Source organism: Anser cygnoides, chromosome 17, assembly GCF_040182565.1.
Source record: "Anser cygnoides isolate HZ-2024a breed goose chromosome 17, Taihu_goose_T2T_genome, whole genome shotgun sequence".
Classification (NCBI taxonomy): domain Eukaryota; kingdom Metazoa; phylum Chordata; class Aves; order Anseriformes; family Anatidae; genus Anser; species Anser cygnoides.
In genome coordinates this window covers 10,586,698-10,611,734 of record NC_089889.1, presented here as the reverse complement: position 1 = coordinate 10,611,734, position 25,037 = coordinate 10,586,698, and the positions used below count along the sequence as shown (strand labels likewise).

The 25,037-nt window shown below is 37.8% G+C and overlaps 2 protein-coding genes across 6 annotated transcripts in view; both read left to right on the top strand.

The window, feature by feature from the left end:
* The window catches only part of SPECC1L (sperm antigen with calponin homology and coiled-coil domains 1 like), a 70,036-nt gene extending 51,962 nt beyond the window's left edge, over window positions 1-18,074 (top strand). For all 4 annotated transcript variants that reach the window (XM_066978884.1, XM_013173622.3, XM_013173621.3 and 1 more), the window contains exons 14-16: window positions 6,912-7,028; window positions 7,924-7,983; window positions 10,423-18,074. In XM_066978884.1, coding sequence (XP_066834985.1) covers window positions 6,912-7,028; window positions 7,924-7,983; window positions 10,423-10,512 — 267 coding nt within the window. In that variant the 3' untranslated portion in view covers window positions 10,513-18,074. The remainder of the gene's footprint in view (window positions 1-6,911; window positions 7,029-7,923; window positions 7,984-10,422) is intronic.
* A 3,632-nt stretch (window positions 18,075-21,706) lies between these two features.
* ADORA2A (adenosine A2a receptor) overlaps window positions 21,707-25,037 on the top strand; it is a 33,306-nt gene continuing 29,975 nt past the window's right edge. Inside the window, exons 1-2 of one of the 2 annotated variants that reach the window (XM_066978668.1) lie at window positions 21,707-21,787; window positions 23,015-23,072. The gene's annotated coding sequence lies outside the window, so the exon portion shown is untranslated. Of the gene's footprint in view, window positions 21,788-23,014; window positions 23,073-23,137; window positions 23,476-25,037 lie in introns of those variants that run through there. The other variant, XM_066978667.1, reaches the window with a different exon arrangement.

Below are 25,037 nucleotides of genomic sequence, written 5' to 3'. Positions count from 1 at the left end.
TGTTGACTTTAAAGAAGCACAGAAAGAGGACAAGATGCTGTGCACATGAAAGCCGATGCTGAAATAACGATTCCAGGGTGTGCATGCATTCCCTGGTGCTGTCTGGTTGATTCATCAAAGCAGTCAGGCTGCCAAAACACTTCTCTCCTTGGTTTAAGCTGTGATGCTTTAGCCAAAAATTATTGAATTAAGGAAGTATATACTTCCTTTTTCTGTTTGGTTTGGATTCTGATACAAGAGAAATGTCAGCTTGTTAGACTTAATTATGACAAAATTTAGAGCAAATTATGGAGCTGTCTTTATCTCTGTAAATGCTTCAAATGTTAATGTCTGAAGCTATTATTGTTTTTTTTTTTTGAGGACGACTGCTCCTTTTATGGTCTTTTTTGTGCCAAAATTGAAAAATAACATGTCTTGGTATGGAAAGAAACATTAGCAGTCAATATTTAAGGCTCTTGATGGCTTATTTTTGCCATTTACTGCCTTCTCAGAGCTGCAAATGAAGAATCAGTGGTCAGGACTGCTATCGAGTCTACTCGAGAAATACTTTCACAGTGTCACCCACAGCCTCAGCACTAATCCAGGATTTGAGAATTAGTACGGCAATCAGTTTCACTGATTGCAAGACAGTCAAATTTGTCTGATGTCGTGCGGGGTCCAGCAAACAAAACCAGGGAGTTACCACTAGTTTGCACATCCCAGTCTTTTCCTCAGCACTTGCAATCAGGCTTTTGCTGTCCGTAACCTCAAGCCCGGTGACAAGCTGAGTCCAGTGCTAGTATCAGAAACAGAGCCTGGTTTGAACAATACCAAGTAAGAAGGGAAGGGGAAGTCTTCAAGACTTGGTTTCCAGATGATGGATTCTGTGGTGTGGTGTGCTGTGCTGTACTGCCTGCAGAAGGTACAGCTGAAGGACAGTGGGAGCGGGATGCACTGCTGGTCACACTGCTACGCGGCACCATAGTTACCTTTCCTCCAACATGAGCTGATCTCCCTGCTTTAGAAGAAACCATCTGGTAGGGATGGACCCAACTGTTCCCAGCATAAGAGCCCGGCCTGCCTAACCCCAGTGCTGACTGTGGGGTCGTGAGGCTTCCACTGAGAGACATGCTGATCTCGTAGGCGCAGGGGAGAAGTCTGGTTGCAGCCCTCTCTTTCCATTGGCACATGCAGTCATGAAGACTTTTCCAAGGTGAGCTTTGGCATGGGGTAGATGGGAACAGACACGCCTCTCCCCAGTGGAAAAGCCAACCCTACCTGAGAGGAAGATGGATGAAACTCAGAGAGCAAGCATGGCTCAGACGATTCTATCACGGCTTCCCTATAGTCTGCAGAGTGCCTGGCACAAGGTGCAGGGCACTGCTGCGAGCATGTAAGCACAGGTGTGCGGTGCTGTGTTGTTGGGAAGGGTCAGCGGCTGGTAGGAGATGGATGATGGATGTCTCCAGTAGCGAGTTTTGTAACTTGGAGGCATTACCAGATGCTGTTTCACTGCACCTACTAAAGGAAGGGTGATACTGACTGATACCACGGAAAGGCTACAGGGAAAATACACTCTAGAAGGTCTTCTGAAAGCCTAACGGGAAGACTTGTTTAGTAGTTTACCTCTATTTTTTTATGGATGCTCTTTTCTTTTTTTGTGTGTCTTTAAAAGCTTTTAAAAGCTTTTTAATAGTGATTTTCTGCCATGGTAAAAAGCCTGCCAAGGTCTGTAAAATTAAACCTCAAATCTCGTTTTAATGGTTTAATATATTATAGTACAGAATCATATTAATGCTTTTGCTTTCTCGGCCCACTTATTTCATTAACTAATACAACAGAGACATAGACACATGGTTTTATTTTCTTTATGTCCTAACTCATTTGCGAGCCAGCCTGACTCAGGATGTGGGAACATCCTTTACTGTGCAGAGCAGGGGCTGGAGAAATAGTTGCTATGCAGTATGCTTCTCTGCCCAAATTGTAATATTTGCAGTTCAGAGAGATTGAAGACAGATGTGGGTATGTCCGCTGAAGAGATAATTAAGGAAACTTTGTCCTTAGTTTATAACTGTAAGTTAGAAACCATGGTTTCTATAGCTTTTTTAGCAGCAGTGTTTTCTTGGGGGGGGGGGGGAGTTGAATCAGAGTTATAGTTGATATTTATATCTTGCATTAAAAAAATACTTTCTCTGATTGTAAAAGAGCCTGTATTTTTAATTTAGAGAAAAAAAAACACAGTAGGACAGTTTCAGAATTATACTGGTTAAAAAACATTTTAGTATTGAGGGTTCTAGAAAAGTCATAGGTTGGAAGAGCCCTTCGACTGATGTACAGAACCCTGTTGAGCAGTCCTGAATGTTTCTAGTGAGGGAGGTTCCTCCATTCTCTGGGCACCCTATTCTGAAGTTTAATTGTTTTATGGTGAACACCTTTTTCTTACAGCCAGAGAGAATTTCCTTGGAAGCAAACTGTGCCTATCACCTCTTGTCCTGTCACCATGCAGCCATGGGAAGATGGTAGCTCCATCTTCTCTATAATGCCTTGGAAGACTGATCAGTTCTTCAGGCTGAATAAACCTGCTTCCTTCAGCCTTTCTTCATTGGTCAAGTTCTTCAACCTTGTAATCATCTTGGTAACCCTCTGCTGGACATTCTTTAATTTCTCAATGACTGTTTTGAGCTGGGGGGACAAAACTCTGTCCAGCACTCCAGGTATACCCTGACAAGGGCCCAGTAGAGTGTAATAATCCCATCCCTCAGCCTTAGTGATGCAGCTCAGGACACGGTTCGCCTTCATTGCTGCACACTGCTGACTCATCTTCAAATTCAGTTCATTTACGGTTAAACCACTATCATATTTCAGCCTAAGCTGATGGACCATTTTGTTCCTATTACATTTTCAACCTTATTTCAGGAAGAAATTTCTTTTTTTTTCTTTGTGAGCACAAGGGAATTTTATTTCATTTATGTTGACTTCTGCTACTGTGCTCTTTGTGTCTTAACAGGATCTTGAGTCACGCTTGAAATGTTTTTGGTTGTGGGTCTACCAGCGTGTTCCTTTGCCATTGGCTGTTCTCCCACTTTGTCAGAGCTGTAGGGTGGACTATAGCATTTGGTCTGTTTGATTACGTGAAATGTTATATTCTTGCTTATACTTTGTCTCTAGGAAAAAAAAAAAACAACTCTTATAACTCAATTTGCAATTCCTGGTTGGCACATGTCTTCCATGGATCTTCTTATCACAACAGCTTGTTGCTTAACTCTTTGTTAGAATTGCTTTTTGTGAAAAATCTCTCCATAATTCTAGAAGTGATTTCACTCCCACACTAAGTATTAAAAGTTAATGGACAAGGACTGATAAAACTCCTCCTGGTTCACCTCTCTCCAGCAAGGTTTATTCCTCATTTGAAAATTTATCTGAAAGTATGCCCTTTAATTGCTTTAATATTTTGTGGTCTGAAATGGCTTGAAGAAAAATTCCGAAGTAGATTCCAGCAGAATTCTCTTAATAGAGCCAATTACTTAATAAAAGCAGTAACAAAGAAGAAATTATGTCAGAGATCTTGGGCTGATGTTCTGTTTAGCGTCAAGTCTTTGAGAAATAAGAGCTTAATGCAAGATTGATTTCATTATACTGACCACGCTTTTTCAAAAAACCACAAGTAGTTAAAAGCATTTGGGAAATAAAATTATGCTGTATTTAAAAGTGCCAGTCATGTGCTCAAAGCCCTATGTAAAAGATTAAATTTTAAGTTTGTCCAGTTTCTAGATTTGTGCCTGACCAATATAACAATTTTTCAGTTCAAGAGGTAATAATCATTCATAATGCTTGGAGCAATTGGAAACAGAAACCAGTCCCTTTTAATTGTTTCCTTCCGTTGTATTTAATTCAGCTTCTCTGGATACATTAAGATTCTGGGATGATAGATTTGTTTTCTGCTTGTCGTCTTAGTAATAAAAGCTGGACCCTACAGGAAGATTTAGGAAAATGGGGTTTTCCAAGTTCCTCTTGAGTACCAACCAAACCTGCATGTGGACTTTTTTAAATAGCCTCTTTTTTTCCAATGTTTATTTTCAGAATTTAACATTTTGTGGATGTTAATAGTATTTGAAGTGATATTTTGCTTATACAGCTATAACGTTTAAGGAAAAATGAATTTCTCTTAGTTTCCTTTGCTATTTCAGCACAACTTTGTCCCGTTTTCTCACTCGTGTGGGGGTGAGTGAGTAAACTTACAGAACTGTTTAAAAAAAAAAAAAGTTTTCAGTTTGGAGCTGAGCACTCCTCCTGTTTTTTTAATCGAGTGAAGAGTTCTGTCTTCAGCACCGTTGTTCTATAGGTCTATTCTGTACTGCCTGCAGACTATTTTGATACCTGTCAATTTCTTTCTTTCTTATAGTCTGAGCACAAGTCTTTTTTCATCCACAGGGTTAAGCCTCAGGTGTAGGTTCTGTTCTCATACACATCGCGGAGGCATCCTATTTTCTGACGAATGAGCTCTTGCTTGTTGATGCCCATCCTGAATCCTGCTGCAGAGACCACTGTTCTAGCTTGCTGCTTTAACAGCACTGTATTTTTTTGTTTTTTCTTTCTCTGTACTCCTGAATTTCCAATCTTAGTGATTATTTTTGCTTTGAAGGCTGTGTATTCTTTCATCTCTCTTTCAGTACTGGGATCTCCTCTGTGCTTCAGTGATGCTGGTGTTCCTGCTCAAAGTCTTGCATTTTCAAATAAATATTGCTGTGCCTCCTCTGAAATGTGTGGAGTAGGCTGGGAGAGTTTCTCCCTGTAGCCAGCCACAAAACCTCATTCTTCTTTGGAATCCTCATTGCAGTTCTCCTTTGCTGTGCTGTATAAGCTGTAAACAACATCAGGTGATGAGCTGTAGCTAGTATTTATCATGCTAGTAGTTGCTCAGTTATCTTTGTGCATAGCCAATCAATGTAAAATAAATAAACAAAGTAATAGTAAGCTTTGAGAGGCAAGGTACTATCAAACTTTATTTTGATTGTACAGTGACAGGCTTTATGAATTCCCAGTCTACAGTAAACAGAGTATGTACTGCCGTAGTAGCAATTCATTAGGCACTCATTGAAACTATAAGCAGCATTAAGTCACAAGACTGGAAACTGGTGTGTTAGAAACTGTTAATCAGATTCAGCAATGCTTCAGCATCCCTCTTTGCTGATATTTTTCCCTTTTTCCCCAGTCGCGCACTGTGTCTTGCATTTGTTTGCCTAATTTAAGCAACATCAAAAAAGTTTTAAATGTGCATTGATTTAAATCCAATTTCCTGTCTCTTGAGGAGAAAGGAGGGAGAGCTTCTTTTTTTTTTCCTTTTTTTTATTATTATTATTATTATTTTCCCATCCCTGTGGCTTGAGGAAGCTGTGTGAAGAACACGTTCCCACAGACTGGGGGTCTCCAACAATGACATTTCCGTTCGCAAGCAGGCGGCTGGGTGGCAGGCAGGGCTCAGACCACTGCCCTGGCCATTGTGAGTGCGAGCACGTACGCGTACGTCACCATAGTCTGAACCTGCATTTTGCGGACTTTGTATTAAAAGTGCTAAAGCTGAGCAGGAAATGGAGATTTCCCTCGCATTCTTCTAGAAATTGCATTTAGTTTTGTTTTTTTCCTCTGTTGGAGGGGGGTTGCAGTTGTCTTCAATTTGTAATCCGAATCATCAGTTTCACAAGAAAATGTGACTGCCTCAGTCGTCAGCATGTTTGGTGCCTTAAAGTGGATCCCATGTGCATTTTTCTGCTAGAGGGATGAAAAGTCTGGTGTCCTGTCAAAAGCAGGTGATGCCTGCTAACTTTGTGTCAGCTGAAAAGGTGACTTGTGAAAAGGTGACATTTCTGATTCTGTGATGGGAGGTTATAAATAATTCCTGCTGTATTAAAGCTTAAGTTTAAAAAACTAGGTAGGGGAGCTGGTTAGCTTCTGCTTAAACCCAAATAAGAGTTAGATATTAAAGCATAGTTATATTTCTCCATAGAGGTCTCAAAAAAAAAAAGAAAAGACTGGGTTGTTGTCACTGGTTGGTTCTTAATTAAAGTTTAAACTGACTGCTATCCACTGAGCTGCTCTAGCATTGTTTGACTGCCAACAGCCAAGTGTACAGTAATTTAAAAGGTCACTGAGGCATCTTGTTCATGGCTCGTTTGGACAAGGCTGCCTCTTTTTACAGTAACCTTGTATGCAGTCTCAGGAGGTTGATTTACCAGTAGCACTGAGTTTCCTACTGGAACCAAAGGATGAGGAGGGCAAGATTGCATTTTTCATTTTCAGTTTCAGTCCCCCAGACGTGATTCCCTGCTACTGTTGCTGTTAAATCTGTTGGAAGATCTTTATTTGGAATGGCAACTTATTTTTTGTTTGCGATGTTGTACACGCAAGTTTTTTGTATAGAAATGGTTTGTTTAGAAGAGAAAATACTTTTCCACATTGATTAGAAATTTTACCTGTATATTAATGCAGGTGAAGCATAGAAGTAAAACCTTATCCTAACAGAAATACTAGCATGTGATCCATTTCAGGGATTTTAGAAAGAGTCCTGGCACATGTCTGTTACACGTTTGCTTTTATATCTTGCAGCATACAGTTATACCAAATCTATTCTTTTAACACTTTCTTTAGCATATCTTTGTACATCTTTTAACAGCGTTTGCACATTTTTGAAGTTTAATGTTACCTAGTTTGTGTAAGTAATATGTAAGGTAACTGACATTTTTACCGTGACTTTTTTATTTGCCATAGTAGTGTGTTTTGGGTTGTTACCACAGAACTTTGATGTTAGGCTGTTTGCTTTGTGTGCTGATTTCTTCAAAGGCTTAATTAAAAAAAAATAAGTGTTGACAGAACTGATACTTGTTAGATTATGATTTTAATGTTGCTTTTATTTTGTTTGTATTTTTCCCTTCAAGAATATCGACATAACAAACTTCAGCAGCAGCTGGAATGATGGCTTAGCTTTCTGTGCCGTCCTCCACACGTACCTCCCAGCCCATATACCCTATCAAGAACTAAACAGCCAGGACAAGGTATTACATTAAAAAAATCCCATTCCAGGGACTGAGGCTAAATAATTTATATGGACTAATAAAGAAAAATGAGCAAATTTAAGCTCTAAAAAAAATATGGAAGCAATCTTACTAAGAATCATATTTGAAACACTTCAGAATACCTTACTGCTATTCTCTTTATAACTCTCCCTTTTATTTTTAATATTATAAGATCTTTGAAAAAAGGAAGATCATAAATTTAAGTGAGTTTATTTTTTATTTTTTTTAACCTTAACACTTGGGAAATGTTTTCAGTTAAAGTTTTTGGCAGCAAGGAGCATTTAAACCTAAAGATTTGAAATCCGTCAAACTTCTATCTTTCAGTATTTCTTCCATCTCTCTAAATATCACAAGTATGTTCTTTTATGTGACTTTATCATACTCCTAAGTAACTGTGCTCTTAAGTTGGATGTGCAAACTGAAGGAGAACTTGAAGATGTCAAGACTGTAGAGTAGCCTGTCTGTATCGTAGTGTGCTGTTGTTGATACCTACTGGTATGCGATCTGGAAATGTATTATTGGTAATTCCAAAACCATAAAATAGTATTCCATGAACATGTGCAGAGATTTTTATATTTATTCTTTTTTAAAGATTAAACCACTTACTGTTTAGCATTTAAAAGTCAGTATTCTTCATTAACAGTGATTTTTTTCAGCATTATCTTATGACTAAGGAATTAATAAACTTAAAAAAACTCAAATTTTTAGATGATATTAGGACATGTTAATTCCTATGGCTCTTTTTAAACCAATAGTGTCAAATTATAGACTCCATTTGAAATAAAAGTAGCAGCTTTACTATAAACATTCTTAACACCACTTTATTATGTTTGAAGTAGTATCTCCTTCTAATATGTTTTTTTATTTCATGCAGAGAAGAAATTTCACTTTGGCTTTTCAGGCAGCTGAAAGTGTTGGCATCAAATCTACTCTGGTAAGTTTGAAATACGTACTGAATGAATTACATCCCATTTGTAAAAAATCAAATGATTCTATTTTGTACTTTTGAAAGATTTTGATGCTTATTACTTAAAAATAACAGCAGATGAGCTCAGCTAGATGTTGTAGTCCCTGTATCAGACTTGACTGAAAAAATAATGATACGCCCATACATCATTGGCTTTGTTTAATCTCTGTCAGTCTAATATAAACCCAGTGTGGTCAACAACTTAATACTGTTTTTTTTTTTTCACTAAAACAGTGACTGAGATAAAGATCTGTACTCAAGCTGCTGCAGCAAAAGCAACAGCATGACCAGTGACAAATAGGGAATGGCATGAAGCTGTACTAGGGGAGGTTCAGGTTAGATGTTAGGAAAAGGTTCTTCATTGAGAGGGTTGTTGGGCACCGGAAAAGGCTCCCCAGGGACATGGTCAGAGCACCAAGCCTGACCAAGTTGAAGTGTTTAGCCAATTCTCTCGGACATACGGTTAATTTTTAGATTAGTCCTGTGTGGAGCCAGGAGTTGGACTCCATGATTCTTGCAGAACCCTTCCAATTCAGGGTGTTCTGTGGTTTTATGAGATAAACTCTTATAAAAGGAAGATTCAAAAAAACTCATCTCTCAATATAATAAGAAACAATAATAAAGGTAATGTATTTTTTTAGAATACTTTGAGAAATAGTTAAGTGATACTGTCTTCAAGAATAAATTAATTTTCTCCCATCCCTAACCTGCTTTCAAATTATTTGCCTCTGTTGGACTTCCAGAGTTATAAATCAAGCTATGTAAGTTGTTCTTTTGCTCAGTGTAATATAAGTGTCAAAATTTTAACTATATGTTTAGATTTAATTTGTTGGGATTGTAAGTTACTGAAAGATTTTTTCAATTGTTGTTTATTATAAGCTTTCTTACACAAATTTCAGCTTAAAGGAATTAGTTTTTAATATGATAGTATTTACTGGAAGACTCCTGAAGTAGGAAATTGGGAGTATCCAAGCCCTTTGTGATTAATTGCAGAAATTCTGATCCTGGGTGCAATTGCCAGGATCAGAATGATACTCAAGTGATACTTTTGTAACCTAGATTGTAACAAAGCTGCTATAGTTAGCAACTAAGAATAGAATAAAGTCAGACATTTTTAAAAATACCACTTTCCTTGATCCTTATCAGAGCCTTTACTCCACCATTGTATTTGCTCACAATGGCAATGCAGCTCTTGGGTATTACTACTTCAGCTTTGTCAGAGATTTGAAATCTGGAAGTTTCTTACCAAGTGCTGATGTAAGAATTAGATTGTGGAAAATAACCTCTGTAATTCTTACATAATTTAGCTTTAGACTAAGTGATTGCTGTTTGTCCTTTTGATTTTTGCCATGTACTTAATTACAGGCATCCTGAAAAGGCAAATTAAAAGAAATTAAATCCTCTGTGCAAATTGTGTCCATCTTAAGGATTTAGTATTTATTTACACACCTACATAAGCAGTGTGCATAGTGTTTTGTTTCATTTTCCTCCTCGACCATGGGTGGAGTGTGAACAAGGGTTTGAAAACTACTGTATGCAAATAGTAGTGGTAATGCAAGGGGAAGTTATTTGTTCCCAGAATAGGAAAGTGTTCAACTACTTTCATGTGCAGAATTAAAAACAAACAAAAATTTTCTCTTTCTAGAATTCTGGAGATTCTTGTAACCAAAGCTTACAAAACAGTTCCTTACAGTAAATAAAAACACTTAGGAACTACATCACTGTTTTCCTTTGTACATGTGCTGAAAAGGGTAAGTGAGGCTGTGTTTGCCTGGCTTATTCCCAGATAGTCTGGCATACTGTTGTTAAGAAACACATGAACTGGCCTGTCAGTTAAACACACACTGATGCTTTGAATCTTGCACGTACTGAACTGGCGGTAAAGCCAACTTCCCTCTTCCTTGCCAATTTACTCAGAAATACCTATCAAAGTAACCTCAAGTTCAGAGGTCTACTGTAAAGTGAGATCATCATTTATTGACTCTTATCCTGGTACAAATTTTGAGCTTTAGGTTCAGTTAATATCTGGGCTTTGATTCTGTGCCTCTCAGTTCCTGGGTAGATTGTATTGGCTTGTGAGGCTGATGTAAGGGGTTGGTGAACAGTAAAGTCGTGATGGCTAATTGTACTAAAAGGGGCACAGCTCAGTATTCACTGTTAGCTGTTTTTCTGGTTTGAGATTGAAATGGCTATCCACAGATGTCCTATTCATAGCTGTTTACATTTTGAAGGTAATATAAAGTTATATGGAGGAATTTTCTTCCAGATGCATGAGCGTTTTCTTCATCAGCACTTTAAATTGTAGAGACTTTACAGATTTGCCATTAACATGAATTTGTAAAAATATTACCACGTTCCTCACGAAGTTGTTATTCCTGTTTTTGACCAATCTGTTTTCTGTGACAGGACATCAATGAAATGGTGCGAACTGAACGTCCAGACTGGCAGAATGTCATGCTGTATGTTACAGCAATTTACAAATACTTTGAAACCTGAAATCCTAATAATTCAAAAGATTCATGGGATAGAACCAACATTAGCTACCAGATCGAAATCTTACTGAAATGCTAATCCCCATTTCACTGAAAACTGGCAACATTTGAGCCCCCTCAAACTTCAGTGACACTGTTCTGGATTGCTTCAGATTGCTTCAGCTACTAAGCTTGGAAACAACTGTTCGAAAGCAAGAACTTGTTGCCACGCTGCTTGGAATAACCCAAGTTATTAAGCTATTCAGATTAATTATGTAGCCTAAAGAGCCTGGACTACTGATGTACTGCCTTTCCAGCCAGACTTCCTGAAGCTTTCTTTCCTAAGAGAGTGAGGTGAATAGATTCTGTAGCATATAGGAGACTAAATGTACAGCTAATGCTTTGAGAAGGAAAAGGATAACATGGCATCATATTACTGAACTTTCTGTAGTGTCCTGATACCACAGAGTCTGAATCTTCCACCCATGGCCTATGGCACCCCAAGACAGTAGGGTTCTTAATGATGATCTAGTTATTGCCTTTACTGCTATTTTCCCTCCTTCAAAATGTGCACAATATTCTAGGAAAACAAGCTTTCGTTCCATAACGACAACTTGAGTGGAAAAGTGGTCTTGATACCTCGAATAATTTGGCACAGAAGAACTCTTCATTCTAAAGCTTCGTTATAAGCCTACCTCTGTCACAGCGATGTGGCTTCCAACTTGATCTTATGGATTGTGAAGACTAGCCACGCACAGCTCCTGGTTTTCAGGGTACGCTGTACTTAAAGGGATCTGTCACAACCTCCCTGTGCTTCCATGATAACAGAAATGAATCAATAATCAACCCTTGTATGGCTTGTTCTTTCCCCTCTTCCTTCTTTGCCTGTATAGCATGCACAGCTACCCCAGGCTTTACTTCACAGCAATACAAGCAAACATCACGGATATCTGTGGTAGAATTTTGGAACTGGGATAGCATTTCCTCTGCAGAGAAGATACTTTCAATAAGATGTAATAATGAAGTAATTTGTCTCAAAATCCAGCTTTGCCATGTTTCCTGTGTGTTTTTTTCGTTGATGTCGCACATCTTTATCTGACTGACAGAAGGTGAGATGTTCTCTGACAAGAACTGTGGAGGAACTAATGAAATGTGTGAAGACCCAGTAGTCTTGAATATTGCGTGGAAAAGACTCACTGTCACAAGGAAGGAATTGAGAAACTTTAGTCTTGATCAGCTTTTATTTTCCTAAAATGTACCTGAATTCATGTAACAGCTCTCGGGCAAAAGAGTTCAAGTGCCTTAGCTATCATTCAATTGATACATCCTGGCACTTCAGGGCTTTGTGAAGAATGTTAATGGCTCAGAATGATTTCATCTTTCCATTTGTCATAAGCTGTTAAAATGTTTGTTGTAACCTTGTTTGTCAAATTAAGGGAAGGCTTCACTCTGCCATTGCTTCTGCCTCCTGTTTTTCGGAATACTTAGCAGCAGTTAAGCCACAGTTGAACATGTCTTATTAATATTAAGCAGAAGCCTACTTTAGAAGTGAGTTCTGTAACAACTGCTATTTATAAGCACATGCTCTTTCAACACAGTAACCCTGTTATTAAGAAAATTAATCTGCCATTCCTGTGGTGCTCTTATGACTGTTAAGGACAGTTTGAATGTCATGGATGTTAACCCAGTGAATGCAACCCTGCTTGGTATCTGTGAAACTTCATCATGGTATAAAAGCACAGATTTAACTCAGCATTAGTGCCAAATCTCAAAAGCTATCATTTGAAGAACATAGCCCACGTGAAGAATAATAATTCAGCAGTTAGCATTAGATAAAATTACTTCTTACAGTGCTTGCACTGACAGGTCTGTAACACAGTAAAAATGTGCTTGTGAGAATTATGAAAAGTTGATAAATAACTACTTAATCCATAATGAGGGTCGTTGGAGAAGTTTTCAGAGCAGCAGTGTCTCATACATCCTTACAATTCTTTAGACCAAATGGCCCTAAAAGTGGCTAGATACCCTCAGATTATCAGTTGGTGCATTTGAAGAGCCAGCATTATCTAAAGACAATTGGTGCAAGAGAGGCTTCAAATGAAGAATCTTCATTGACAGATTTTAATAAAAGTCTGAAATACAATTCCCTCTCCCGTATATTTCTTCCAATATTTTTATTTTACTTCTTCAAATCAGTCTCAATAAGAATAGTCCTATAGGAAATACCCACTCCTGCTATTTCACATTGTATGTCTTACTAAATTCCAGTTTGTGCACATTTGTGCTTAAAAATCTCTGCTCTTCCCTTGAACAGACATCCTTGTCTGTGATTCTTATTCATTGCCATATATTTTAAGAAAATATTTTTCTAATGAAAAGGACATTTCTTTCTCTAAATCCACTAATGACCAGTTGAATTTTTAAGCTGATTTTTTTCTATCTAATTGTCTACTTCATTTACCCAAAATATTGTACTAGTCTTTAACCAAAATAACACTTAATGGTATAGCCATTTGTAGAAGGGGAAATTGCATTTTTCAGATAACCTTCATTTAAAAGATGAGCTGCTAGTCTTCAGAGAGAGAGAGAGAGAAGTTATGAGTAATTATAGAAAAGATCTTATTTTGAACTTCATAGCTCTGCAAACTTCTTGGTGTGGTCTGTCTGATTAAACCTCTATCTGTAAAGGAATACTGGGCTCCATAAGTAGATTTTTTTTTTATAAAGATATATCTGAGCCTTTACAAATAAGATGCCATACAGCTGTCCAAGTGACCATAATGAAGCAATGAAAGATATCAAACAAACAAAATACCCTGCTGCATTCTACTACGTGTATTTTTCTAAAGGTTCAAACAGCATTTAATTTTTCAAATAGAAGGATAGCTGTAGTCCTTCTGGATGTGGGTGATACTGTTCTACTTGGTTCCTACTTACACTTAATCCTGAAACAGCCTGTTGGTTTTTTACATACGAAGCGAGGTTTCTGCTGATTTACTTTCTTCTCTTTTTCAGTCCAGAAAATATTTCAGAATGTAGTTTAAAAAAAAAAAAAAGACAAATATTTTATCATCTGTTTATATTACTGCGTTTTAATATGTGCCTTGCAAATGCCTGTGCTGTAGTATATCAGGGTTACTCATTGCCAGCTTGCAGGGGTGGGGGCAAAATTGATCTGTCAAGCATATTGATGTAGATACAGCTATGTGATCTTCTGGATCCTGTTTACTGAAACACTTTCACAGACTACAGAGATGTCAGGTTAGAGCCAGATGTGCATTGGGGTTGGCTAGATGTCATCCTGATGCAAGATCATAAACAGTGAACTGAGCAAACACTTGTGGGGTTTTCTTTACCAAAAAGAAGGAATGGAAAGAAAAGATAAATTTTGGTAATTCAGGAAAATTCCTGTCACTGAATGAAATTTTGGTACAGAGTGTCTAACAATAATGGAATTGCGGTGACTTCAGAATGATTTATACTTGACTTGGTTTTCAGTTGGTTTGGTTTGATTCGGTTTGATGTGGTTGTCTTGTATATTTAAATGGAAACACTAATTCAGTACCTCTGCTGTGAATCTCAGTGACCGTCACAAAGACCTTTCGTTCTTATGCCTGAAAAATTGTGCACAAAATTTTCCCTTTTAAAATTGTTTGTGGATAGATTATCCAGAATATAGTATTTATTCACTACGTATTCTGATTTAAAAGTAGTTTTCTGTCTCTTTTGCATAAAATATGTTCGTCAAGTTACACTTATCACTTACTGGATAATTATTGATGATTTCTCTCCAGTTCTGTAAAATATTCCCACTGTTTTTGTGTTTATGGGAAATTTGTTATCATGCTTTTGTTCATTCCTTTATTTGCCAGAGCAAAACAAACTCAGCTTTGATATGTTGGTTATTAATGCACCAGCTGCTGTTAATGCTGCTGGCTGCCGGCAGGCTCCGGTCGTACCTGCTCGAGGAGAAACAAACACTTGCTCTGATGATGCGCACGGTGCAGTGGTTTAAACTGCTGAGGATCTGCCTTAAGCAATTCATAGCTGAGGCAAAAAATTCTCCTTGGTGTCTCCCTTCTGCTAATGATCTCAGTGTTAAATTCTTTGTTTTTCCAGTTCCCTGATTGAACACTTAGACAGTTAAAAACTGACAGTTTGGATTCTATTGCATCTTTTGCATGACCAAAACAGTACTTTTTCTCAAATCTATCAATTTCTATACAGTTTTCACCTAAGTACAAATTTTATTTTAGCCTAGTTCCAAACAAGATCATTTGGGAAGCTGGAGATATGGAAAACTTCTGGGTGTTTTTCTTACTTCATTCTGCTTGTGACCAGCTTGGGAACGCTGTCTGGTTTTTAACTGATATGTGACAGTCTCTTCTAAAGCTGCCCCTCCTGACTGGCTGGCTGGCAAGAAGTTATGCACAGGCTAAAGCTAAGCCTTTAATACTGTGTTTATATGACTCATGCGGTGACTTTACCTCTTATTTGCCTATTACAACTAACACAGTCACAGTTGAGCTGCAGGCTGCCTTGAGCAGGAGCTATTAGAGAGCACAATTCTTCTGGGAAGGAGGCCAGTTGTATACCTGACACCAGTTTTTGCCTATTATGAGAAATACTCCTGCTGAGATGGCCTAAGAAATGGAATTTTAAAATAGCATTTGTGTACAGGTTGATTTAACTATATAGTTTGTTTGTGGTCCTTCCCTTGACTTGGCAAATATTTATTTCTGTGTTATTTTTATGTTCTGCCAAGCTCTATTTCTGCAATCCCTTTAAGCTAGCAGTAGTGTATGAATACTTAATAAAATTAACCAGTTTGAGAAGTGATTTGCTGGGAAGTGCTGTTAAAGCAGAGTAGTCATCTGTGGGTTTTAGACATGGTGCTGTGCTTTCCCAGGTTAGTGTGTGTTGATTGGCAAAATACATTAGAACTGCTCAACTCTTCTTTTACTTCCTTACCTCCCATATGGTCTGCCTTACCCCAGGGGATCCATCAGGTGTTCCTGCTCCAAATTTACCAACACCTTAGATGTGTTGCAGGTTCATAGGCATCTTTCAGAATGTTTAATTGTCTCCATTTAGAAAGGTACCTCTAATAGTGTTTCTGCCTTCAAAGGAGAGTGGCTAGCTGGGTTTTGGATTACTCTTTGGCTTACTGAGCTTGTGCAGTCCTTCGTTCAGCTAAGTTTTTTTCTGTATGTTCCCTGTGATTTCAACATCAGTGTTGAAGTATGCTTGGTAATTGTCAAATCGATTATGTTGAGCATCTGGAATATGTAGCAAGTACACTTCTTGATAATTAATACTAAATAACTAAAGTTCAAGTTTTGTACACTTCTGATTTCTGTTAATGTTGACAATGTCTTTTTTTTCCTTATGTGCTTGCCAGTTTTTGGGCCACAACACCCCTGAACTCAGTTTGACGAGGCCACTATCCTGGCCTCCATAAATGAATTCATTCTGTGAAAATAGATGTGTTTCCTCACACTGAGACTTCAGTAACACCTGCGAATACTAGATGACTTCCTTCCCACTGACATTCATCTTTTATTTGGAGTATTCCTTACTCTTAGGCCACTGTCTGCCAGAGTTACAGATAAAGTTGCCATCAGTTCCAGCAGGACTTGTGGATCCAAAATGGTAGGGGAAATTTCTTGCAGCATATTATGGCAGCCTGACGTTAGTAAGCTTGTTTCATTTTAATTCCCGATTTTTAGGGGGTTTCAGTTTAGTCAACATCACTTACTCAAAGCTGAAATGTGGCACATTTATTCTCCACTGGGAAGTATGCTTCTGTTTAATAATATTTTTGAGATTGTATTTATGAAAACTAAAAAATGTTGTGAAGCTAGTTTTATTGCACTTTTCTAAGGCTTTTGTATTTTGCATAGTGTTCTAGAATATGAACAAGTTGTTTGGGGAAGTTAAGGTTTGAAACTTACTCTGCCCCGGCTTAGCAATGTATTATGTGCATTCTCATTCTAGTGACGTATGTATTATTTCAAGTGCATGTGACATGGGTATTTATATGGTAGTTCCGAAGCCCAGTGGACATTTCCTGCTGCAGAGGAGCCATTGGCAGTCCTGGTTCCACAGTTCATGAACTGACCTGTTTTGACAGTAGACTGCATTTGCAATAATGGAATAGCTGATTATTTTTTTTCCTGAACTCTTTCAATAAATGGGGAAAAAGAGGCTCTTCTTTTTTGTTCCATTGTTGAAGTTTCTCCGGAGGCTTATACTGGTTTCCAATGATTGCATATGTTCAGCTAGGACGATTACTTGGGAATCAGCTCAGTAAAGAGGGCACAAGTACACATAACGTACTCAAGTAATTAATCCTCATAACTTGCAACATTTCAGTTTGTTAGGAAATTGTTTTTACATGTATAGTAGGGTCATTTTTACTATTTTTAAGTAGCACTTTTATACTTATCTGAAGGGTTTTTTGAACAGAAATGTCTTCTGTATGTTATCTAATGGAAAGAAAGTGTAACACTATGAAACAAAACATAGAATAGCTAGCTTCCAGACCGTCAGTTCACTTTAGGTCAGTAATGATCAAGAGTTGTTCAATGTGTATGAAATATATCAATGATTCCATTTAATATTGGGCAACTCTCCAGATCAAAGTCAGAAGGGCATTAATTGGTACCCTCTAGCTCATGGATGTGAGGGTACTTTCAGTTCAGGAGTGAGGCAGAATTGACAGAACAGTGTGATGAATTTTGGACTTCATGAAAAAACAAAATTTTATTGATGTCTCAGTCTAACTTCACAGCACTATATTGGATAAAGACTAACCTTGTTTGGATAGACACCACAGCCAGTACTAATATCTCCTAAATAACTAATTTAAAGCTCGTTTTCCATGGCCTTTAAAGATGACATAAAAAACAGTAGTTCTTCTCTTCCATCCTGCTTTTCTGATTTGTGTTGGTTTTATACTCATTTGAAACACAAATGTTAGACTGACCTAACAGCACGTCTATGGGTTTAATAATTCTCATTCTAAACAAGCACTTTTCTCTATTCCAAAACCCTTGCAAATGGTTTACTTGCACATTCACATACATTGTTTTGCATAAATGTGTATTTATATGTACATATAAATACACACATGCAAATGTTTGTGTGTGTATATGTACATATGCAGATTTTTAATAAAACTGAACATCTTTCAAGAAGTGCTTGATTCTTTAATACTTAGGATGGTGTAGTAGCTTCTGTATTTAAAAGGTAAGGAGGAAAAAAGAATTTTGTTTCTGGTTAGATCTGAGAACTATAGTTTTGAGGAAAATTTGTAAGTGTGTTCAAATTGTATTTCACTCTGTTTCTGGTTTGAAAGGCACAACCTGTTAGGTATTGGAACTTAAAAGGTCAGCAAGTGTATTTTAAGCTAAACCTTTTGGAGGACCAATATGCTTTTAGTTTGCAAGGACCACTAAAGATCTGGGCATTTACTTTCTACATAATGTATTCTGTATGAGTATTTAGTATGTATGCCTTCAATTTGCCAATGTTGCCATGTTTTCTTCTTAATTATTCATGAAATAAAGATTGCAAATAGCAAAATGTGTCTTTGTTTTCTTGAGTGAGGCTGCTACAAAAAGGGATATTTTAACACCATTTCTGACACTGATTTTTCAGGAGTAAACGTGACAAGAAGTAGTTTGTGGAGGTTTATGTGCCGTGGATGAGAAGTACAGACCAATGATTTGCATGCCTATAACTGCACGATTTTCTGGAAATCATCTCTGTTACGGTATATCAGCATATTTTATGATATCTACCCCCAAAGAATTTTAAATGATAACATGGCGAATACTCTGTATATGAGGTATGTATTTAAAGTGTCTGCCTAGTCTGGATTAAATATGAGCAACAGAGAAGGGAGTTCTAGCAAATATTTTCAATTTAGGCAACTTCTTTAATATAGAATACATAATGCAGGATTAAAATTATTTAAATATTTAGTCCAACCAAGTAAGGCAATGTGTTCTCTATCTCACAGGAAATCAAGGGGGCTGGAGGGGAGCTGGGCATTTTATCACTTGAACACTTCAGTGCATTTAAAACAGATGTCTAAAAGTAAGATTTCCAGGTGAAAATAAAGATTAGAACACCTTAAATGTAATTTGTTCTCATTCATCCTGGGTGGTAACTGCTTTTAAATTCAGTTTTATCTGAAATGGTGTAAAAACAGTTACAGAGCTTTAGTCTTGAGCGCTCTGAAATAAACTTGATCCAGAGGTTTGGGTTGGGATCCTTTTTATTTCAAACTTTGTTCTTAAACGCACTGGTTAGCGGATGTGTTTCAATATATCTGTTCCTTAAAGGTTTTCTTTAAGATTTGGTGTGTTGTTCTCTGTTCAGAAATGCCTTTCACTCAGTAATGTTATTCTGCAAGAAAATGTCTTGCTTTTTTCTTGGGGTGAAATATTCTCACTGAATTTGAGTGATTTAAGAGAACTCTTCTTAGTTCTCAATTTATCTATATCTTGTTTTTAAGTATGGGTCTTCAGTTTCTGTACTTAAGAATAAACGTTTTAGTGTGTAGTAAAATCTCGCGTCAGAAAGTAGATGTTTTTCTTCTCTGTAGCAAGTGTGTGACAGCATTGTAGAAGTGACTTGTACACCTGCACTCAGCAACGTGAAGGTCAAGACAGAAGCAGTGAGCAGGATGTAGGCCAGGCCTGAGGTATGTTGAAACAACAGTGTCTGCATGATCTGTGGGGCTGCAACTTTTCTTACCCATAGTCACTGAAATAGCATTCCCTAACCAGAGTTTTGTGGCTCTTTTTTTACCAATTGTCTTACAAGCTGCCACTAGATAATTTTGTTAAAAATGTAGAACTAGTGCCATAAGCGTGTTTAAGTTGAACGTAATAAAATCAGTTAAATAATTTGGAAGGTTGTACTGTAATGAACTGCAGCTATCTGGAGTAGTAAAATAAAAACCTCAGAAGCAACAGCATTATAATATTCCATTGTATTATATCAGAAAAGCTTAGACTGGAGTCATGGTTGCTCGTCACTTAAATTCTGTACAGGAAGTAGGTTAGTATTACAGAATTTGCAACTCAAATTCTTATCAAAAGAGTTTCACAGTGACTTTGACCATAGAGAGAGACTTGAGTTATATTGTATGTTATAAAGTCCCAGTACCTGGACTCACCCCTCTCCTGTTTGTGGTTCCACAGAGCACGTATTCAAGAGGGGCTCGTGAGGATGTCAATTTTTCCCAAATGCAATTCTTTTCAAAACACAGATACTAATTTAGCACAAAAAGCTTACTCCCTTCTCCAGATGGGAAGTTATTAATAGCCAGCAGCTACTGCTAAGACAGAAAAATAATAATCCTGAATTCTCTGCGCTTCTTTGCAATGCCTTTACCATTGTTCACCCTTTCTTAGCTTCCCTCTTCTGTTTTTTTAGCTTCCCTCTCTGTTTTGCCTAGCTTTCATAAAAGCTAGTATCAACGGTATCTTCCTTTGGGCCCAGCAGTTGTGTTTTGGCATCTTAAATTGGTATGTTTTCTTTTTCATTATCAGTCCTTATCAGTAAGGTATAATATTCTTTAACATTGTTCAAAAAACAGTGAATATAGGGTGGAAAGCTCCAGTACCTTCCATATAAATTAGTGCTTGATGCTGTAACCCAACGGTATGAACAGAGAAGTTAGCTAATTAGCCTCTCCATTCCTGGCAGCTCAAGGTTAGAGGAACATTTATTTATCTAATTATTTATCTAAATAAATTGTTATTACATTCTTTTTTCTCTTAGAAAGGTTGTTCTGAAAATTTCCCTGTGCAAGTCTTTGTTTAGAAAAAAAAATCGTGATTTAAAAAGACAAAGCAGATAGATGACTGATGCTATCAGTCCTATTCTATGTTAAGGTTTTTACTAGTCTTCATCTGCCGTTGCCCTCTATATCACCATGGTTTTGTTGAAGTCTGTTTATAGAAGTGAATTTCTGTATATGAAGTGCCCTGTTTGAAAAATAAGATCTCAACTTCTCTTAGATGTTCTTGGCCCAGTTCTTTGGAGCCTTCTTACCCTCATTGTGAAAATCGGGTCGAACACAGTAGAGTGACTTACGGTATTTTTACAGGTAGACTTTTGCATTGATTATGTAGTGTGAGGAAATACTTGTGCTTCTTTCCAATGCTGTGCACAGCTTACTCCCTTGTTTATGCTTCCTTTTCTTAAACCATTTTAGACTCTTCACGCCAGAAGCCTCAAAGTTAAGCTCTTAAAAATGAAAGAAACTTGAGAAGGAGACATAACAGTCTGGAGACAAATTCACTGAGCTGTTGACAATATCATATTTTTCAAAAAATAAATAACCCACAGAGTACTGAAATGCCATCATGTTAACACTGTGAGTCTTGGGGGGGGGGGGGGGGGGCGGGGCAAATTCAGATTCCGTAGACTGCAATGGAGTTAGCCCAGGGTAGAGCCTGCAGTACATGTAACCAGTCCTATTGCTTTAAAAATAAAATCACAATGTTGGAAGGTTTGAGTGAGAGGGATGCTGAACATCTGTAGTTTCGCACTTCAGGAGCTGTTAAAGTGTTCAGTCCTTTCAAAAAATCTTTCCGGAAGATGGGTGGTCTAACAATGATGTAGCTGGAATTCTTCTGTTCAGCAGAGAAGAAACTTAAAGGGAAGGCATGCAGCAATTTTGTTTATGGCCAGAGGTACAAACACTATAAAAGCATTGGAACAAGTGCTAAAGCACTAACTGAACTTTATAAAGGTACCAAATTCTATCATTTTGCACAAACACTTCGAGTAGGTCAGAGTCGTTCTGAGCCTGAGGAGGGAGTGGTGTGAAGCAGGGTCAGTAGCTACTTCCTGTCTCTCCTGTGTTGTAACAGGAGCTTGGATGTACACAATGTGGATTTTGTCAAGTTAAATAAGGGTTGCCCTCTCTTTGCTCCTTGAAAAAAATGAGAATAGTGTTAAGTGAAGAGGAATCATCTGACGACTTCTTGCTGGGCCTTGAGCTCCAACAGTGTATTGTATAAAGGTAACTTCTATATATTATTATAGAAAATAAATAGCTGTTGCTCTACAGCTCCCACGTGATGATTCATGCTACCAGTTTTCCTCTATTAATAGTCTACAAAGAATGCTTAAATTTAGATTGAACTCCATCTCGTTCTCTGTCACGCTGAATAGCATTTGAAGAAATGAAGCCAGTCTCTTTGGGGAGTGCCTTTTATGGAGACTAGTCCAATTCCTGATTTGAAACTACTGAAGATCCTTCACTGGTTCCTGATGTAAGTGCAAATGGCAGAATTTAAACGGTTGTGGATATGGGTTTACATTTCCTTGTGAGCACAAATCTTACCTTAATTGTGGCTTGTTTTCCTTAAGCTAAACTCTATGCTGGAATTTAACTGTTTGTGAGAAGGCTTTGGTCTTTGACATGGAAGATTATCCTTTAGTTAAGGTGCTAGTGATGGGCCTTTACAGCCAAGTTTTTCCACATGTAACTTTTTTTAAAGGACTCCCTCCTCAGAAAAATTTTTTCTTAGGTTTATTTTAAAATTGCTAACAAATTTCATGTTGAACAAGGTGAGAGAAATAATTAGATATATATATGTAATGTATATTTAATATTTAAGGATTTGCTAGTGTTTCCAAAGGACCTCAAATAACCCTGCCTCAGTCTCTTCTCTTAGACTAAGCCAAGTGCCTTTCACTGCTTTTGAGGAGTTGCAGGCAGTATTTGTAGGTATGGGATTATGTACAAGTCCGAACATGCCATTTTAAGTGTCTTCTATACCAACATTACTTGTGTGTGCTAATGCTCAGTTTGATGCATCTTTACAAAATAGGCATCTCTTACATGCAGTTGTGCATATATCAGATGGTTGTGTCTGGTTAGAAGTTTCACAATCCAGTATCCAGCTCCAAAACTGGTAAAGAATAATCCCTGCATGGAGGTGAAAAGCTGGCAATAAGAGTTTGTTGCTGATTGGTGTACACAGCATACAGGATTCGTGCTGTAAGAGTAAAGCATTGACTGTCATCTTAGCTCCAGTGCAGCACTGATATACAACCTTGCTGTTGTCACTTATCCATTAACCCTGAAGTGGCATCCAGTCAGTGCTTTATGTTGGTCTGCTGCGATTCAAGTACTGGCCCATTTAAAATTGTCACATCTAGCAAAAGTGTATAGCCAACTCATAGCTTATGGTTTAATGAGCAGAGCTGGCTATTTGGGGACAGTTTCTAGATGCTAGAGTATGTGTGATGCAGAAGTACTTCACTTTATCCTCCAAAAAAAAAAGAATTATTAGACATAGTTTTTTTCTGTTTACATAAACACATTAATTCTTCCAGATTGTATTCGAGACAAACTGATGATCATTTTCTGTAAGGCAGTTTTCCATACAGCAACCTCAGTACATGTGTGTGACTTTTGTGCTATCTTGCTACATACAAAGGTGGGGGGCTGGTTTTGGTTACAGTCATTATATTAGTCTGTTTTGTGTTTACAGTGGCCTCGCTGATGTGCCCAAGCAGGCTGTTGCTAATGCAGTATCAGCAAAGTGAATGGTGAGCTTCATGATAGGTCTCAAGTGGGAAGTCTTTATTTACTTTGCTGTCATCTTTTTGAGGGAAGCTTTCCAAGCTTTATTCTACGCTGTATTTCTAGGTTTTACCACTTTAGCTCAGTTACTAAGTCTGAGGAGGGCAAATAGTCTTATCACTGCTTTTCAGCTGCCCAAAATTCAGAATTTTGGCTTGTTCAGTTAGGAGACAGTGTCCTGTATGTTATTGCAACTCTGCTTTTTAGGAATGCAAAAGCTTTCTTGGCTGCATTTGGGAGAACTGGAAATTTTCCTTTTTTTCCTTGCAGTCCGGGACTTCTTTCAGCTCAAGCCAGCAGCCTGCTCTAGACGAGTGGCAGTACCTTCAGTGTAGCTGCTGAGGCTGCTGGAAGCTCTCACGTGTCCAGGTAGTTTCAGCCTTCCTCTTCATGTAGTCCCTTCTCAGACTGTGCCTGGCTATAGCAGTCATAGCAATGCTGTTTTTTTGCCTTCAAGTGTTGCAAAGAAGGAAAAGAAAATTAGTGCTCTATTTTACTGCCCCCCACCTCAGAGATGATTAATATAACCTTTTGTAGTTAGTACAAAAACCAATTGTATTCCTTAACCCTCAGTTTATTGCCATTGTTGACCACTGATAAAGGAGGGCACAAGCAGAAAATCTACAGGAAGGACAACACAAAGAATATACACAAGAAATATGATCTGAAGAATGGTGTGGTTCTGTTACTTGACAGAAGCAATAGCATTAATAATAAGCAACTCATAATTCAAAAAGAAGGGAACATCTATTCAAATATTACTGTAGTAATGAAAGATAAGCTATCCAGCTGCTAAACGGGATATAAAACAGCAGCTGCTAATTGTAAACACTTCATGTGCAGAAGTAAAAAACGAGCAAGTAAAAGCAAGAGTAATAGAACTGGCTGAGGAGCTCCAGGAGCTGTTAATATTGATTTTAACAAATGTTGAAACACTGCAGATTTCCCAGCTGCACAGAGAAAATCAGTGTGTGATAATGGGAACCTGATATTCCATCCAAATATAGTTGGTAGTGGTAGACTGAATAATGCCCATCAGCATGATTTTATGGAAAAGAAGTAATTTCTAACACTAGAAGCTTATGGTACCATTATCAGCCAGCCCTGTGAAATCACTCAGATACTTGCTTTACATCTTTTGTGACTTGCTGATTTAAAAGAAAATCAGCGTAATCTTAAAATTGATTATCTGCAAAAATCAAAGAATAGTTGCAACTGGGAGAAAACATCTAATGAAGCATTTTTGGGTTCTTTCAAAGATACATTGATCAACATCAGTGACTCAGGAAGCTTGTAAAATGCGTTGAACATGAGGCTGTTGGAAGAAACCAACCCCATGGCTTAGTAAAGTGAGCTGACTGCAACAACTTCATTTTTAATGTATTCAGGAGCAAAATCATGTTTAGAAACTGCAGCCTTGCTCCCTGTATTTTGATTCTCAGCTTTCATTAATTTCAATGGGAGAGCACCATTTGGATGGCTTTGAGGATCTGGGCCAAAGACCAGAGGCCACTTCTACAAAACTGAAATCGTTACCCAGGAAAGGAGCAACGCTGAACAGGCACAGCAGATCCCGGCAGGCAGCTAACTGCTACAGCACGGCACTTGCACCCCCACTTCAAATACGGTTGCACAGCATAAATCTTTGTGGAAAACACTACCTCTTGTACAGGGCAAGAGTGAGGCCATTATGGGAACAGTACCTGTTTCTGGTGTCTGCATTTTCCAAAAAGCTCTGGCAAACTTCATGTAGGCAGGCAGCATTTCTAAATTTATCAATATTGCAGTATGTTTTGATGAGGCTCCTAAATTTCTCATAATCTCCTCCGTTCTTGTTTTTCTCTTGAACTGGTTTGTCAGTATATGTGGTTCTTAAAATCACTTCGTGTCACTTTGTGGTGCTCCAGCCTTTTTCTGTCACTTCTGTAATT